The sequence below is a fragment of the Dama dama genome, chromosome 19, assembly GCF_033118175.1.
Source record: "Dama dama isolate Ldn47 chromosome 19, ASM3311817v1, whole genome shotgun sequence".
NCBI classification, from domain to species: Eukaryota; Metazoa; Chordata; class Mammalia; order Artiodactyla; family Cervidae; genus Dama; species Dama dama.
In genome coordinates, this window is record NC_083699.1 from 91,277,179 (window position 1) to 91,295,281 (window position 18,103).

The 18,103-nt window shown below is 36.1% G+C and overlaps 1 protein-coding gene across 12 annotated transcripts in view; it reads left to right on the forward strand.

Moving 5' to 3' along the window:
• TRPC1 (transient receptor potential cation channel subfamily C member 1) overlaps positions 1 to 10,819 on the forward strand; it is a 60,094-nt gene extending 49,275 nt beyond the window's left edge. For 9 of the 12 annotated variants that reach the window (XM_061167780.1, XM_061167779.1, XM_061167784.1 and 6 more), the window contains 4 exons: positions 1,351 to 1,562; positions 6,868 to 7,069; positions 7,368 to 7,562; positions 8,613 to 10,819. In XM_061167780.1, coding sequence (XP_061023763.1) covers positions 1,351 to 1,562; positions 6,868 to 7,069; positions 7,368 to 7,562; positions 8,613 to 8,840 — 837 coding nt within the window. In that variant the 3' untranslated portion in view covers positions 8,841 to 10,819. The remainder of the gene's footprint in view (positions 1 to 1,350; positions 1,563 to 6,867; positions 7,070 to 7,367; positions 7,563 to 8,612) is intronic. The other 3 variants (XM_061167781.1, XM_061167782.1, XM_061167783.1) reach the window with 1 other exon arrangement.
• The last annotated feature ends 7,284 nt before the right edge of the window (positions 10,820 to 18,103 follow it).

Genomic DNA, 18,103 nt, shown 5'->3' on the forward strand with positions numbered 1-18,103 from the left:
CACAGACATCAGGCCTGGTGGACCTATCCACTCCAAGTTGCCTGAAATACTAGCTTGTGCTGTGCCTTAAAATTTTAGCACCTCTTCTACTTAATTAGCTGGCTTACTTTAGTGGGCTGGAGGGTCTTGGCCACTTGCCTGCTCTTCCTGTTTGTAACATTGGCAACTGGCATATGTTACGTTGGCAGGCTTGAAGCAGTCCAGAATTTTATTTGAAGTTGGATTAACTATATAAATTTGACCTGGTTGCATTTGAGGAAGGATTATTTCTAAACACTAACTTTTGTATCTTAAAAAATTCATGTAGCAAAGAAGATTCAAAGGAGTATAAAGTGAGAAAGTCTGCCTTCCACACCCCTAGTCCTATAGGTAGGCACTGTTAATGGTTTCTTGTGTAAACTTTCAGGAATTTCCTGTGCATATCAAACTTTATCTATATGAAAAAATATATTTGATCTATTCTTTAAAAAAATAGCTGTTATAATACTATTGTGTACCTTGCTTTTTTGACTTAAATGTTTTCTAGGTACCTTTCTACGTCAGCACATCGAATTCCATTCTTTGTAACAACAGCTTTAGAATGTTCTAATTTTTGCCACAATTCTCCAGTGAAAATCCTTGTATGTAATGCATCTTTGTGTACTACCTATGAGCTAAATTCCTAGGCATAGAATTTCAGGATCAAAAGGTAATGTTAAATTAGTCTCCAAATTTGTATGGAATTTATGAAAAGCACCTATTCCCCAGATTTTGAAAGAGTATTGAAGGAGAATGAAATTAGGCTTGAATAAGATGTGCTACACATATCTAAATTACAAAAGATACTCACATACAAGTATTAGACCCTCTCATTTGACTTAACACTTATACTTTTTTCTTAATAGACCTAAAATGAAAATTCATCACCTTGGCAACAGAGATTAGGTCAGTCCTCAAGGAAGAAATGCTGTTCTTTAAGAAGTGGTTTAGAATTGGTTACAAATTTTGAAAACTTAATGTTATAATGGTTTTGTATCTGTAAACTTTACGAAACTATAAATGTAAGCATTTATTTCCCTTTAGGTTTTAGCAAGGAATTTTCCTTTTGTCCCTTGCAAACTTGGACAAAATCTCCATGCCTCTTCCTCTACCTTCATAGCAACAGTATCTTCTGCAGATTTGATCCAGATTCAAGGAATGTACCATCTAACACTCACAGTGCTGGCATGATCAGAATGGCTTTTTGTTTGATAACTGGATTTTTGATGTTTAAAAGTGCCGAAATATCTCACAGGGGAAAAAGAAAAATAGCCTTGTGGATCATATATTTTCTTGCCTGGTCATTTAGTTTTTCATATTTTTGTTTTCCAGATGATTTTAATGAACACCTATGTAATATTTCCACAGATTTCAATGGGACAGATGTTACAAGATTTTGGAAAATTTCTTGGAATGTTTCTTCTTGTTTTGTTTTCTTTCACAATTGGGCTGACACAACTGTATGATAAAGGCTACACTCCAAAAGAACAGAAGGACTGTGTAGGCATATTCTGTGAACAGCAAAGCAATGATACCTTCCATTCGTGAGTGTCTTTTAAATTTTTAGTAAACATATTTCTTTCTGCCCTGTTATGTGTGAATTCATACCTATAGAACTAGAACTGCATATTTTCTTTAAGATATGCCTTTTGAATAAGAAATACTTGTCATGAATCATTTGATAATCATCAACAACAAACACCTTCAATATGCCAGACACTGTTCTAAGTGCTAAGTAAATGAAGTATCAGTGAGCAAAAACTACTCTCATGGAGTTTATTTCCTGGTGAGGTGATACAGGCAGTAAAATTAAGAATAAGACATGAAATTAAAAGACACTTACTCCTTGGAAGAAAAGCTATGACAAACCTAGATAGCATATTAAAAAGTAGAGACATTACTTTGCTGACAGAGGTCTATCTAGTCAAAGCTATGGTTTTTCCAGTAGTCACATATGGATATGAGAGTTGGACTAAAGAAAGCTGAATGCTGAAAAATTGATTTTTGAACTGTGGTGTTGGAGAAGACTCTTGAGAGTCCCTTGGACTGCAAGGAGATCCAATCAGTCCATCCTAAAGGAAATCAGTCCTGAATATTTACTGGAAGGACTGATGCTGAAGCAGAAACTCCAATATTTTGGCCACCTGATGGGAAAAGCTGACTCATTGGAAAAAAGATCAGGAAAGGTTGAAGGCAAAAGGAGAAGGAGGAAGCAGAAGATGAGATGTTTAGATAGCATTACCGACTCAATGGACATGAGATTGAGCAAACTCAGGAAAATAGTGGACAGGGAAGCCTGGTGTGCTCAGTTCATGGGGTCGCAAAGAGTCGGACATGAACTGAACTGATATTATACAATATTGATAAGGACCAGTAGCCCAAGGAAAGCTTGAGCCAAGGAGGATTTTTGTGTAAGAGGGTGTGTAACTTTAGTTAGATAGGATGTTAAGGAAGCCCTCACAAAAGATGGCGTTCAAGTAAAGCTATAAAGCTGGTGAAGGATCAAGCCATGAAGAAGAATCTGGAGGGAGAGAGCTGGCAGATAAGGGAATGGCAAAGGCAAATGCCCTGAGATGAGAGTGTAACTAGCATGCTCAAGGAAAAGCCAGGAGGCCAGTCTAGATGGTATGTAGTGAATCAGAGGAAGAGCTGTAGGTTAAATCAGGAAGGTAATGGGGAATTGGGCTTCCCTCGTAGCTCAGACAGTAGAGAATCTTCCTGCAGTGGAGGAGACCTGGGTTCAGTCCTTGGGTCGGGAAGATCCCCTGGAGAAGGGAATGGCAACCCACTGCAGTATTCTTGCCTGGAGAATCCCATGGGCAGAGGAGCCTGTCAGGCTATAGTCCATGTGGTCAAAACTCATGACTGAGTGACTAATGGGGAATAAGGCACATCAAGATGGCAGAGTAAGAGGACATGGAGCTCACCTCCCTCTACAAACGTATCAAAAATGCATCTACATGTGGAATAATTCTCAGTGAAAGTCAGCTAGAAATAGGCAGAAGGACTCCAATACAACCAAGGCTGTAAGAAAGGTACACATGTAATCAGGTAGGATGAGAAGAAAGTGATTGATCAGGACCGGTACCCCTATGGGGGGATTCAAAGGGAAAGGGAGATTACACAGGTGGACACTTACCCTGAGGAGTGAGTGGGTCAGGCCACAGACTCTCCTAGTCTGGGTTCTATGCATGGGAGACAAGCTGCCTTAGCTGGTTGGTTGGAGAATCCCTGGGACACATAGAAAGACTGGAGAAGCCTGGACTCCAACTCATGAGGAGTGCAGGTGCTGGCTTGCCCCTGGCTAGGGCAGAGGGAGGTCTGCCCTAGTGGCTTCCAGGTTTCCTATGACCACCTCACTGCTCTCCCCAGCCTGAACTGAGCAAATACCCTGGCCCTGCTCATTCTACATCACAGCATGTCCCTGGATCTAGGGCATCAGGACCTGGGAAAAGACTCAATCTTGAGACACAGAGGCAACTCAGTGTAGCCCAGGGGATGAGGCAGTTGCTGTTGTTGGAGCTTACTCCAGGGGCACCCTGGAAGCAGTCCATAGTTCTGACAGCAGCATAGCTGCTGGGTGTCCTGTGACCACCTTGCTGTGTGCCCAAATCCAATCTGCGTGAATGCTCTGGCCCCACCCATTCACACCACAGTGCAGCACTCAGTGGCCATGACCAGGAAGAAACACAACCACGGGCCGCATCTGAGTGGAGCCGTGGACACTTAACGCAGGTAGCACGTGGCACTCTGTAAGTACACGAGCCCCACTTGCTTCAGCACGCCCTCCTTTTTTTTTTTTCATTTATTTTTATTAGTTGGAGGCTAATTACTTTACAATACTGTAGTGGTTTTTACCATACATTGACATGAATCAGCCATGGATTTACATGTGTTCCCCATCCCGATTCCCCCCTCCCGCCTCCCTCCCCATCCCATCCCTCTGGGTCTTCCCAGTGCACCAGCCCTGAGCACTTGTCTCATGAATCCAGCCTGGGCTGGTGATCTGTGTCACCCTTGATAGTATACTTGTTTCAGTGCTATTCTCTCGGAACATCCCACCCTCGCCTTCTCCCACAGAGTCCAAAAGTCTGTTCTGTACATCTGTGTCACTTTTTCTGTTTTGCATATAGGGTTATCGTTACCATCTTTTTAAATTCCATATATATGTGTTAGTATGCTGTAATGTTCTTTATCTTTCTGGCTTACTTCACTCTGTATAATGGGCTCCAGTTTCATCCATCTCATTAGAACTGATTCAAATGAATTCTTTTTAATGGCTGAATAATATTCCATTGTGTATATATACCGTAACTTCCTTATCCATTCGTCTGCTGATGGGCATCTAGGTTGCTTCCATGTCCTGGCTATTATAAACAGTGCTGTGATGAACATTGGGGTGCACGTGTCTCTTTCAGATCTGGTTTCCTCGGTGTGTATGCCCAGGAGTGGGATTGCTGGGTCATATGGCAGTTCTATTTCCAGTTTTTTAAGGAATCTCCACACTGTTCTCCATAGCGGCTGTACTAGTTTGCATTCCCACCAACAGCAGCACTCCCTTCTTTTGGGGCAAAGATCCTGGTGTGGGGAGAAGAAAAACACACACGCTTAAAAAGAACAGATCCAGCTCCAGACTGACTCTCAGGGCTGCTACTCCAGCAGCTTGGAGTAGATCCCACCCCTGACCACAGGGTGGTGATGGCCACTGAGCAGAGAGGATGTCCCTTCTCACACCCTGCATGGGCTCTAGACCTTCCATTTCCAGCCACTCCCCCCACCAAGGTGAGAGCTGCCAGCACATCCTGAGGAGAGGATGGTGTTTGCATCAATCCAGCCATCCCACCAAATCCTATGGGGACACCCATAAGAACACCTCTTCAAGACCAGAGTAGGCAACTGTTTCGTCTAAATTCATAGAGGCAGAGAAAGTTAAGTAAAATGAAAAGGCAGAGGAACTACTCTCACTTGAGAAAGTAAGAGAAAAACCTTGAAAAAATAATGAAACAAATAATTAACCAGATAAAGAATTCAAATCATTGGTAATAAAAATGCTAACTAGTTTACGTCAAGAGAACATATCTAAACAAAGATCATTTTAGCAAGGAACTAGAAAATATAAAAAAAGACTCGAACCAAAAATAGGCAATTCAGTATGTACATCTATGGTTAATTCATGTTTATGTGTGACAGAAATCAAGCCAATATTGTAAAACATCATCAATCAATTAAAAATAAATAAATATTAAAAATAGACAATTCAATATCTGAAGTAAAAAAACACTGAATAGCAGACTACGTGACACAGAAGAATACATAAGTGGCCTAGAAGATGGAATAATGGAAATTACCCAATCAGAACAGCAGAAAGGGAGACAAAGTGAGAAAAAAAGCAGTCCACTAGATTTCTAGGATAATATTAAGCAGACAAGCATTTGCATAATAGTTCTAGAAGGAGACAGAGAGCGAGAAGGGGATTGAAAATGTATTTGAAGACCTTATGCCTGAAATTTTCCAAAACTTGAAGAAGGAAATGGATATCCAGGTACAGGAAGCAAAGAGGGTCCCAAGAAAGGAAACCAAACAGACCCACATCAAGACATACCATAAGTAATGTGGCAAAAGTTAGAATTCCAAAGGCATCAAGAGAAATATAGTCATATACAAGGGAATTGCGTAAGGTTATCAGCTGATTTCTCTGCAGAAACTTTGCAGATGATAGGGAGAGTCATGATTCATTCAGTGCTGAGAGGGAAAAACCTGTAACTTAGGATTCTCTACCCAGCAAGATCATCATTTAGAATAAGAGAGGAGATAACAAGCCATCAAAAACTAAAAGAATTCATCAATATGAAACCTACCCTAAAAGAAATGTTGAAGGGTCTTCTCTAAATGGAAAGGCAATAAGAATCTATAGGAAAGGGAAAATCACACTAGGAAAGGCAGATACAGAGTAAGGATTGAAGATCACTTTCAAAAGCTAATACATAGATTAAAAGAAAAAACATATAAAAGCAACTAAATATAGTAAATAGTTGAGAGATAATCATGAAGATGTAAAATATGACATCATAAACCATGTGGGTGAGTGGGTAAAAAAGTGTAGATCTTTTAGAATGTGTTTGAACTTAAATGACTATCAGTTTAAAACAAGTAGGTATAGGCCAATGTATATGAGCCCTATGGTAAAGGACCCATCAATAGATGAATGGATTAAGAAAAACACACACACTGGAGTGTTACTCGACCATAAAAATGAAATTCTGCCATTTGCAACAATGTGTATGGACCTGGATAATACTATGTTTAGTGAAATAAATCAGAGACAAATACTATATAATATATTATGGCATCTAAAACATTCTACAAATGAATGCATATGCTGAACAGGATAGAGATTCACAGACATAGAAAACAAACCTGTGGTTACCAGAGGGGAGAGGGAGGTGGGGATAATCAACTGTTCTTCAAAGAAAAGAAGGAAGGGGTAAAAAGAAAGGTAATAGGGTCTTGTAGGACCTTGTTAGCTCTTGTATGGTCTTTGGGCATAGGAGCTTGAGAGCCATCTGAAGTTTTTGAACAAAGTGGCAAAATCCTGTGAAGTGTTAACAGGATCATAGGCTGCTGAGTTGTGAAAAGACGGAATAGTAGTAAGAGATTAAACGGAAATGGTTTGTCTTCCTTTTGAGTTTGTTTCTTTGTTTACAGTAAGGCATATCTGTGATGCTGGGTCCATCCTTGGTTATTTTACAAAATATCTATTCTTTATGTAATGTTGTATTAATAATTCTTTGTTTTTGCTAAATAGCTGCTTAAAATTCCTTTCAAATAGAAATATAATTGTCTTCACAGGTTCATCGGCACTTGCTTTGCTCTGTTCTGGTATATTTTCTCCTTAGCACATGTGGCAATCTTTGTCACAAGATTTAGCTACGGAGAAGAATTACAGTCCTTCGTCGGAGCTGTTATTGTTGGGACATACAATGTTGTGGTTGTGATAGTCCTTACCAAGCTGCTGGTGGCAATGCTTCATAAAAGTTTTCAGTTGATAGCAGTAAGTAGTCATTCTTTTAAAATTTTTATATTCTCTTCAGGTCATACCAAATGTATATAGTAGGTAAGACAACCAAAGATTTTAAAGAATTAAGAATTAGTATCTTTTAAAAATTAAATGTAAACCTTTTAAAAATGTAAATAATGTATATTAATTGCATGTCTTGACAAAATTTTTACCTCCAAGGTGTGGAAACATTTGAACAGTTTTGAACAGTCCTTACCAGTCCCACCATGTGTGTACGCGTGTATGCATGCCTAATCATATCCTGTGTTAGTTTTTCATTTGCCTCTTACAGAATCATGAAGACAAAGAATGGAAGTTTGCTCGAGCAAAACTGTGGCTTAGCTACTTTGATGACAAATGTACATTACCCCCACCTTTCAACATCATTCCTTCGCCAAAGACTATCTGCTATATGATTAGTAGCCTGAGTAAGTGGATTTGCTCTCATACATCAAAAGGCAAGGTTAAACGGCAGAACAGCTTGAAGGTAAGAAGTTAAATGTTTGAACTGCAACGTGATAATTTTAATAATTCCTAATTTCAGATGTTTCCTAAAGCATAAATATACAGAGTCCTAAGGGCTAAGATTTATGTTGTTTTATACTAACTTGTTGTAGTCATAAAGCAATTAGCAAAACAGCTTAAGAAAACAAGGGTTAAGACTGTTTTTTTTCATTCCTGTATCCCTAATGCATGGCATAGAACCTATCATAAAGTACAGATTCAATAAATATTTACTGAAAATGCAAGAGAGGTGTGATTTTTTTTCATGAATTCTCATCTCACAGTTTTAGAACAAGGAAAATATTCAAGAAATCTAACCTGTCAGCATAAATAAAGAGTGACTCCCAGAGTGAACTCATATTTTTTTCATTCTTTTTGAAAGTTGTTTAATATATGGATAATTCAATCCATGTTGCTATAAACCAGGAGTTGGCAAACCTTTTCTGTAGAAGAGCAGATAATATTTTAGATTTTGTGGGCCATGACAAAATTACAGATTTTATGTGGGTAGTAATATAACAAGAGAGAAATCAAATTTCCACAAAATTTTTATTGATGAAATTAAAAATATAACAATAATTGAGTAATACTTATTTGTATATAATATAGGTCCATTAATGAAAAGAATGGAATTCTATTTTGGAATAACCCATTTTTAATCAGGGTTCAAAGTTAGTATTCCCCATCATCAGGTTAGTTACACATGTTCATCCATAAGAGCCACTCTTAGCTCATAGGCTGTCAGAAATAAGAAGTGAGCCATATTTGACCTGTGGGTCATAAATTTTCTAATCCCTACTATAAACTAAGGATTTTAAACTAAGATAAGCATACAGGTAAGTGAGTAAAACAAATATGCAGGGCATATTTATTTGAAACACGTTGAATATTATTTTGTAACATCAAGTGGCAAAAATATCATCTAATAAAGCATTACAAATATGTATTTGTATCTGTAAACTTTTTAAAAAAATTCACCTCTTTTAAACATTTTTTATGTACATTATTAGTATCGTATTATTTTGTTTTGAAGGAATGGAGAAATTTGAAACAAAAGAGAGATGAAAACTACCAAAAAGTGATGTGCTGTCTAGTGCATCGTTACTTGACTTCCATGAGACAAAAGATGCAAAGTACAGATCAGGCAACTGTGGAAAATCTAAATGAACTGCGCCAAGATCTGTCAAAATTCCGAAATGAAATAAGGGATTTACTTGGCTTTCGGACTTCTAAATATGCTATGTTTTATCCAAGAAATTAGCCATTTTTTAAATCGTGTAGAGAATAATTTTCAATATTATAAATCTAAAAGACTGCATTTGCATAACTTACAATTAAATTAATAAGATATATATTGAAATAAAGAATTATGTAAAAGCCATTCTTTGAAATATTTATAGCATAAATATATGTTATGTAAAGTATGTATATAGGATTAGTTTTTTTAAAACCCTCTGTCAGTGGCTTTTTGCAGGAGTAAAACAGATTGAGTAGATAGATTTTATTAGCATGCTGTTTAGTTTTCTTGTTTAAATAGTGCTTAATTTTTTTTCTTTCTGCTTAAGAAGGGCAGTAAGAACTGTCTTAACTATTGCCAGAAGGTTTTGTAAAAATGAAGATCAACAAAGGTGGGCTGATCTTTCATATGACACACTTGAGATACAGAAGTCATGTTTTAAAAATCTTTGTTTTAGGAGTTTACATATAGTTCAGTATTTATTGTTTCAGAATATAAGTTTGCCTAAAACAGTAGTCTGTTTTGTTCTTTTGTTATAATCTTAAGCAGAAAAGATAAAGCCCTAATGAATATTTGAATCTATTTATGTGTCTATACATTAAATTCACTTCAGTGTTTGTCATTGTAATATATTTACTTTTACATGGTTGTAATCACTTTATTATTTTTTTTTCCATTTATTTTTATTAGTTGGAGGCTAATTACTTCACAACATTGCAGTGGGTTTTGTCATGCATTGACATGAGTCAGCCATGGAGTTACATGTATTCCCCATCCCGATCCCCCCTCCCACCTCCCTCTCCACCCGATTCCTCTGGGTCTTCCCAGTGCACCAGGCCCGAGCACTTGTCTCATGCATCCCACCTGGGCTGGTGATCTGTTTCACTATAGATAATATACATGCTGTTCTCTCAAAACATCCCACCCTCGCCTTGGTTGTAATCACTTTATATCTTTAATTTTTCTTTTTTCACTTAATAGTATTTTATATATATATTTTTCATTTATTGATAGGGTTAGTCCACATATTTAAATTTTTACAGAATTATGTAGCTTTTGAAAAATATAGTTAGTAGACTTTCATTTTAAAGCTGTGGAGTATTTGATTATGTTTATAAGTTTGCACAACTGTTTCTATAAAATTAGGTATTTATTGGCTTTTTTTTTTTTTTTATTATCATGGTAGTGATGTAATTTTTTTTCAAGTTGGAGTGAATGTTCCTAGTTATAAAGCTAACCCAAAATAAGGACTTAAAAGATAATTCTTTAGCATGTTTGGTCACAGCCTGTTTTGTTTTTGTAAACATTGAAAGATCTTTTAATGTAAGGATTTATCATATTTTTGAGCTAAGGTTCTTGATCTTGTCTCCCAAAGAATTCCACAGGATTTAGCATAGCTTGTATAAAAGTGACTTCATGCTTATTTGTTGCTCATTCTTGATGCTTAGAATAAAAAGCATTGACTTTTTAAATAGGAGAATAAAATATATATTTAAATCTTTTTCTGTGTTCTTATAAGGGATATAGATAACATTTTTCATAGGGTACTGCTTACATATTCTTGCAGCATTTCCAGTTAAGAGGTTATTATGTACACAATTATCTTCTTAACTGAATGTCTGATGGTCTTAAGGCCACAGGGTGCAGGTAGCCCTTGGTCTGCAAGCACCACCAATCCAGGGATCATTGTTGAAATAGTATTGTGTTTCATCTTGCTTTTTACTTTTTATTTTTTAATTTCTAAATTGTAAGTGTTCCCTCTTTGGGGCAAATTCTTATAAAAATGTTTATTGTAAAGTTATATATTTTGTCTATGATGGGATTATGCACTTCCCAGTTGGGATTTTACATCAGGGTTTTTAGTCATTCTAAAAAATACCTAATTATTAAATCAAAATATTTATAGAGTGCCTACTGTATGCATGAGTTACTTATGAGGTATATTTTGAATGACAGCATATTGTGAGAAAAAAGGTAAATAAAACTTGACACTAGATTATAAATTGGCAGAGTCTGTTCATTGTATTATTGCATACTTTGAGATATAATTCACATATCATAAAATTCATTCTTTTAAAGTGCACAGTTCCCTGATTTTTTTTCATTAATTATGGCAACAAAGTTCTAAAATTCAAAGTGTAACATCAGACCCTTATATATCCCTTCCACCCTGTGGTGGCAGTCACATTTAACTCTTGTAGCTATTTCTTCTTATATTTGTAAATACGATATTTTGAAATGATATGTCTACACAAACACCCTGTATATGAGTATTTATTGCAACTTTATCCAAGATCCCAAATTGAAAACAACCAAATGCCCTTAAACTGGTTAATGGATAAGTAAATCATACATCCATACAATAGATATCTTCTCAGCAATAAAAAGGCATTGTATGAGCCAGAGTTCAGTCAGAGAAGCAGAAGTACCAAGATATTTGCAGGCACACCTGTATGTGTAAGTGATTTATCTATAGGGATTTGACATTACACAATTACTGGATTGGATAAGTAGTCTCCAGCACTATTTTTTGTATCTAATTCTGGAGCTTGAAATTCATCGGGTAGGCTGTTGAGAGAGGAAGACAGATGTCAAAGTGGAAGAACCACAGACAAGCTAGAACCCATGAGGATGGACTGAGACCTGTTACTTGTCACTGTCTCCAGCCTTGGTGATGTGGGTGTCCTGTGGGAGAAGTTACCTCTTGGCACGTTGCTGAACACCCTTGGCCCAGGAATCAGAGAAACTGAAGGACAATCCAAGGAAAAGTGGAACAGTTAATAGTCCTGGCTGCTGCCCCTCACCAGTTGATCCAGGAGATAAGTTTCAACATGTGTCAACTATGAAAGGGCCTGGAAAAAAAATCCCAAATGCCTGCTGCTCCACTTCTGCCCTTCAGATTTCACACTGGAATGTGTCTTGGGGCCCAACCTACTTCTTAGCATACAGTGGAGAGAATTCTGGGAAACATAATTCAGCCTGCCCAAGCTGACACAGGAACAAACTGCTGATATATGCAGTAACACAGATGAATCTTAGAAGTACTATGGCAAGTGAAGAAGCTTGTCACAAAAGGCTATAGGCTGAGATTCCATGAGTATGACATCTTAGAAAAGACAAAACTATATCATGAGTTACAGGGTCTGGTGGGAGGAGAAGACTGATTGCAAAACTCATTAAACTACACATTTTATTTTTTTTTTAACAGTTCACTGATTTATTAGATGAACAAACATATCCATATAATCAATGAAAACTGTACGATATATAAAATAATTTAAGAAATGTTGGGAATTAGCAGTACCATCCATTATTGAAATAGCAAGAAAAACTTCACATATTTTATCCAACACGAGAAGAGGATATAACTACTTTAAGACTTATTAATGCCACTGAATGTCTGGGATGATTGAAAAGGGCATCTCTTTAGGCAAACATATCTCCTACTTCAAAGATCTGGTGAGCAAATCTGATTGTTAATGTTTTAGAAAAAATGCTACTGAAGGAAATAAGAGATACTGCATTGTATTTTAATTAGGACAAGGAGACTGACACCCAGTTACTTTTGCATGGCTCAACACTTCAGCTTCTATGAAAAATTTAGTTCTGGATTATGAAATTAGAAATAAAAAATAATTTTAAAAAGACACTAGCTGTCTCTAATAAACTATACATTTTCAAAGCATGAATTATGCTTTAGTAAACCTGACAAAAATACATAATATTACAACACACCAAAATAAAGAACCAAGAAAATAATAGTGGAGGGACTTGCTGGCAGTCCATTGGTTAAGACTCTGCACGTCCACCACATGGCGCTCGGGTTCCATGCTGTGTGGTGCAGCGCCCCCAAAGAAACAGTAGAGTTTTGTGACTTATTACCACTCCAGAAGGAAACAATGGAATTTTTTTGGCCTCACCACTTGGCACAGGGGATCTTAATAGTTTCCTTACCAGGAATTGACCCTGCGCCCCTTGCAGTGAAGGCACAGTCCTCCCCTGGACTAATAGGGAAGTCCTGAAAACAGTGCTTGAATATTCAAAATGGGTAACCCATCACTAACCCAACACAGGTAAAGTACAGTGGTAAATGCCAAGGTGAAGAATTTTGTATTTTTTGAAATTTATGTTAGCAATTCTAGATTTTTTGCTATTTCATATAAATTTTGAAATCTACCCATCAATTTCTACCAAAAAAGCTTGTGATGATTTTAATTGGAATTGCATTGTTATTGAAAATTTTGTTTTCTTCAGAAACTACAGTTATAAAATAACAAATAGGCTGAGGTTATAGGCTCTGGGGAGTGAAGTTATTCAAAATTACACTAAGAAAATATTAATAGTACCTGGGGTAATGGCTCCTCTGAATTTTTTTTAAATTTTTAATTGAAGGATAATTGCTTTATAGTATTAGGTTGGTTTCTACCAAGCATCAACATGAATCAGCCATATGTTTACCCATGTTGCTCTGAATTTCTCATTTGTAAGTAAATTCATTAGCTTTCTGGCTGCTCTCTTGATAAATATGTTGTGTTTCTTGAAGATATACTGAGGAAGTGCCAATGACAGTGTTCTTCATTTGATCATTTCACACTTTTTTTTTTCCTGCTCATCCTGCCTTCAGTTTGAAATACATACTTCAGACATGCAACTGAAGAGTAGGAAAATTTTTATATTAGCTGCATGCTTATTTTTTAAAGTCATCTTTAAGAAGCATGATTTCTGATGTAAACTAAATAACAATAGTGCAAGAAGCAAAGCGGCATATTTGGGTAGAAGGTAAATGTATGTTTCAAAAAAGAACTTTTTCAGCCAGATAATGACAGGTTTCTTCATCCTGCTACCAGCAATCCAGACATTTCTCTCTGTCTCTCTCCATTAGAAAGACTATTTGATCATTCCTTTCAGTTATAGACAAAATTATTCTTATTGGGAGATAAAACTATCCGGTGCAATTTGAAAAGCGTTTTGAGACAGAAAGTGTACTAGCCACCTCATTAACTCATTCAGAAATTAAATTAATTCTGGGAGATAATTCAGCTCCACATTTTAAAACTCATTTCCCCCACTTTATATTTCAGTGGAAATAGCGAGCAATCACCATATTTACTATACAGATTATTTTAAAGCAGAAGGTTTTTTCTTTTTTAAGGTGTAAAACTAAGCTAAGCATAAGAGGGGGCAGTTCTCTTTGTCTCCATCTTCTCAGTTGCTGCTGATGTTAAAATTCATTGAATGAAATGTACCCATTACCTATTTGTGTAAATATCTTGGAAATGATTGATATCCAGTCATTTAGACAGGCTTCTAAGAATTGCAGGCTCTAGCTGTCCAATTCCATCAAATTGGATTGGACGATAACTTAGATCATCTACTTCAAACGTCTTAATTCATAGAAAACTGACATTTTAAGTTATTTGTCCAGGTTGTATAATGACTGACTTGAGATCTTGAACTCAATTTCTTTGTGTTGGGAAAGATACATCCCCAAACTTTGCCTTTTTTTTTTTTTTTGGAATGAACTTCTCACTGCAGTTTCATCTTGGTCAGAGACTAGAACTTAAGATGTCCAGTCCCTACTTCTCTAAATGACTAGTTTGTGAAGGACTTAAGTTTATGACCAAGGTCAAAAGAAGAGAGGAAGATGAGCAAGAAGAAGAGGGAAAGGATGAACAGTGTGGTAGTAAGTATAAATTAAAAAGCACAAGTCAATTTTAGAAAATAAACAAGCCAGGTCGTGGAGGGACCATGTGTTTAGAAGGGAGAAAGTGATTAGTTTTATTTCTGTGCCACTTTATATCCTGATCAATTTGGTTATTCAAGGATTTGGACCTGTACAGGATCTCAGAAAGAATCCAATTAAACTTTGTCATTTCAGAGACGAGGAAGCTAAGGTTCTCCAATGCTACAATGTGAAGAAGAATCCAAGTCTTTCTCCTTCTCATCCAGGAGGCTCTTCATTGTATTATGTTATTATTAATATCAATTTCTTGCTCATGAGATAAATTTATCAGCTGTCTAAAGTCATACATTAAGCTTGTAATTTTTCTCAATATATTACTATTTCTATACTTTAAAACTCACTGTTTAAATTTAACCTAATCTTGGTATTAGAATGCCACAGGGACATCCTTTAAGCAAAAACTACAGTTTCAAATTTACATCTAATTAAATTTTAGCCTTTTAATTTTTTTCTTTTGTTTAATTTTTATTGGAGTGTAGCTGCTTTATAATGTTGTGTTTCTACTGGACAGCAAAGTGAATCAGCTATACATATAAACACAGTCCCTTTTTTAAAATACCCTTCCCATTTAGGTCACCACAGAGCACTGAGTAGAGTTCCCTGTGCTATACAGTAGATTCACATCAGTTGTCTATTTTATACATAGTATCAATAGTGTATATATGTCAATCCCAATTTCTTGATTCATTCTGCCTCCATTTTCCCTCCTTGGTGTCCATATGTTTGTTCACTACATCTGTGTTTCTGCTTTGCAAATAAAATCTTCTATACCGTTTAAATTTTAGCCTTTTTATGAAAAACCTAATTGTTGACATTGTTTTTAAGAGGAAGAAGAAACTGCAAAAACAAAGTCAGACTTTTAAATAACTTTAAAATCCCTCAGAAAAACTTCCATGAATATCCCAGAGCTTCTTCATCTGAATCCCTAATTCTCCACATCTATGTACACCACCACAGGTTCTGCATTAAAAAAAGACTGTTAGTGTGTGAATAATATCCCTCAGGTACTTAATTCAAGGTGCTTAATTATAAAAGATAAAATATTTATAGTTTGTTTTGGGTTAGGGCCAGGGACAAACTTGTGAAACAATTTTAATCATTGCTTCAGGTTTTCTATTAGGATAATCATATCATCTTTGCATTATAATAGTCTTGTTTCTTCCTTTCCAATATCATTTCTTTTTCTTGCCTTACTACACTGACCAGACTCTTCAGTACAATTTTTCATAGAAATGGTGATTTCAAGCATTCTTGCTTTATCACTGCTCTTACAGGAAATATTTTCAATATTTCACCTATAAATATAAGATTTGCTGCAGGTGTTCTTCTCAACTTAAGGAAATTCCCTTCTGTTTATAGTTTGCTCAGAATTTATTTTTGTCATGAGTCAATGTTGAATTATATCAAGTGCTTCTTCCCACTTTAATCTATTGTGAATAGGGCTTAACAGGACCTTTCCCCATTAAGAGATGATCTTTGCTTAGCTCTAGCTTGGTTTACCTAGTAACCTGATAGTACAGTGTGTCAACTGTGTTGCTTCCTGATCGGTAAATTGCATTGGATTGAGAGGAATCCAATCCAATATAAATGAACTATAATACCTGAGCGGGAGCCAGAGCTTTGGGCTTTCCTGAGTGTGTAACTCTTGTAACCAGGTGTGTCATCTATGAGGCGTCTAGGAGCTTGGCCTATGGAGTTGTTCCAAGAAATACTGGCTTCCATGGAGACAGGACCTTCAACGGCGTGTTAGCATCCATCCGGCATGAATCTCGTCTCCTCGCATCTAAGACATCATTTAAGGAGGCAGAGAGAACAAACAGCTCAGGGATAACTGATGTGAACTGCTGCCAGATGGCTGCAAAGACTCCCATAGAAGAAAGTCTAACAGTGTCTCATTAAGCTTTGGTTCCCGAGCTAAATCTTTCTGAGGATTTGGTACCAGTGGAGGCTTGTGGTATTGCTGAATCTGAATAGTTGTCCCTCAGACTCCATAGTTGGGTATTAAAGATCTATTAATGCAGTGAAATATGATCACTGACTTTCTTTTCTTTTTTTAAAATAACATTTATTGCTCCATGTTTCAGAAACATTTATTGCCTGATCCATTCTTTTCTAAAGATTTATTTATTTATTTGACTACCCCAGGTCTCACTTGCAGCATGTGGGTTCTAGTTCCCTGACCAGGGATTGAATCTGGGCCCTCCTCCAATGGGAGCATGGGGTTTTAGCCCCTGGGCCTCCAGGGAAGTTCTGATCATTGATTTTTCTGATGTTAAATCAATCAAAACATTTCTGGGATAAACCCAACTTATCATGACCTATTTTTTTCCAGAATTTTTTTGGATAATATTTTATTTTAAGGTTTTTGCACTTACATTCATATATAAAATCAGACTAGTGATTTTCCTAGATCCTGTTGTCTGTGAAAGCTTTGATGTTGAAATTGCATTAATCTCATAAAAAGAATTACTGAGTGTTACTGCTCCACTTATATTCTAGAATAGTATATGTTAGATTGGCAGTACTTGCCCCTCAGATGTTTTGTAGACCTTCTAAGTAAAATGGGCTTCAGGTTTTCTTTAAAGACAGTTTTTAAATTAGGATTGAATTTCTCTAAGACTATTTGGGTATTCTATTTGAGTCCGAGTGATAAGTCCTCTCCCCCGGCCAGGAATTTTTCCACTTCATCTAAGTTCTCAAATCTATTGATGTAAGTAGTCCATACTGGCGTAAGTGGTTTCTTACTGCCTTTTATGAGTCTGTAACATCTGTTGTAAGGTCTCTTTCATGCCTGAATTGTCTTCTTGTCAATTTTTAAAAACTTCTTGCTTAATCTTGTCAGTTTTATCAATTGCATTAGTCATTTTAAGAGAACTAATTCTTCGTTAATTTTATTTATGATTCTATTTTACTCAATTTCTGCTTTTAGGCTTATTTCCTCCTTTTTAAAAGTGTATTCTGTTATTATTTTACTAACTTTCTAATTCTTATCATTCATAAAATATTTTTAAGCTTTTTCTTTAGAGTGTAAACATAAGGTTATAAATTGCATTTCACACATTTTAAAATTCAGTGTTTCTATTATTGTTCAGTTTTTAATATTTTCTATTTTTCATTACAGTTTTCTTTTGATCATGAATTATTTAAAAGTACATTTCTCAATTTCCAACATCAGGGTTTTTTTCCCCCATATTTTTAAAAACTATTGTGTACTTTGTGTTATTAACTTCTAATTATTCATTGTTGCTGAGGAAGGATGTCTGTGTGATACTAGTTCTTTGAAATTTGATGGAATTTGTTTCATGGTGTAGTAAGTGGTCAAGTGTTGAAGTTGTTCCATACTGAGATTAAAAGTGAGTTTTGGTTCTGTTCTATGTCCATCAGATAAATTCATTAACTGTGTGATTCATATCTTCCCTCCCCTTTAAACCTGCCAGTTTCTGAGAGAAGTATGTTAAAATCTCTTACTATGATGGTGAACTTGTCAATTCCATTTATACTATGCCAGATTTAGTTATGTATTTTGAAAGATGTTATTAGCTGC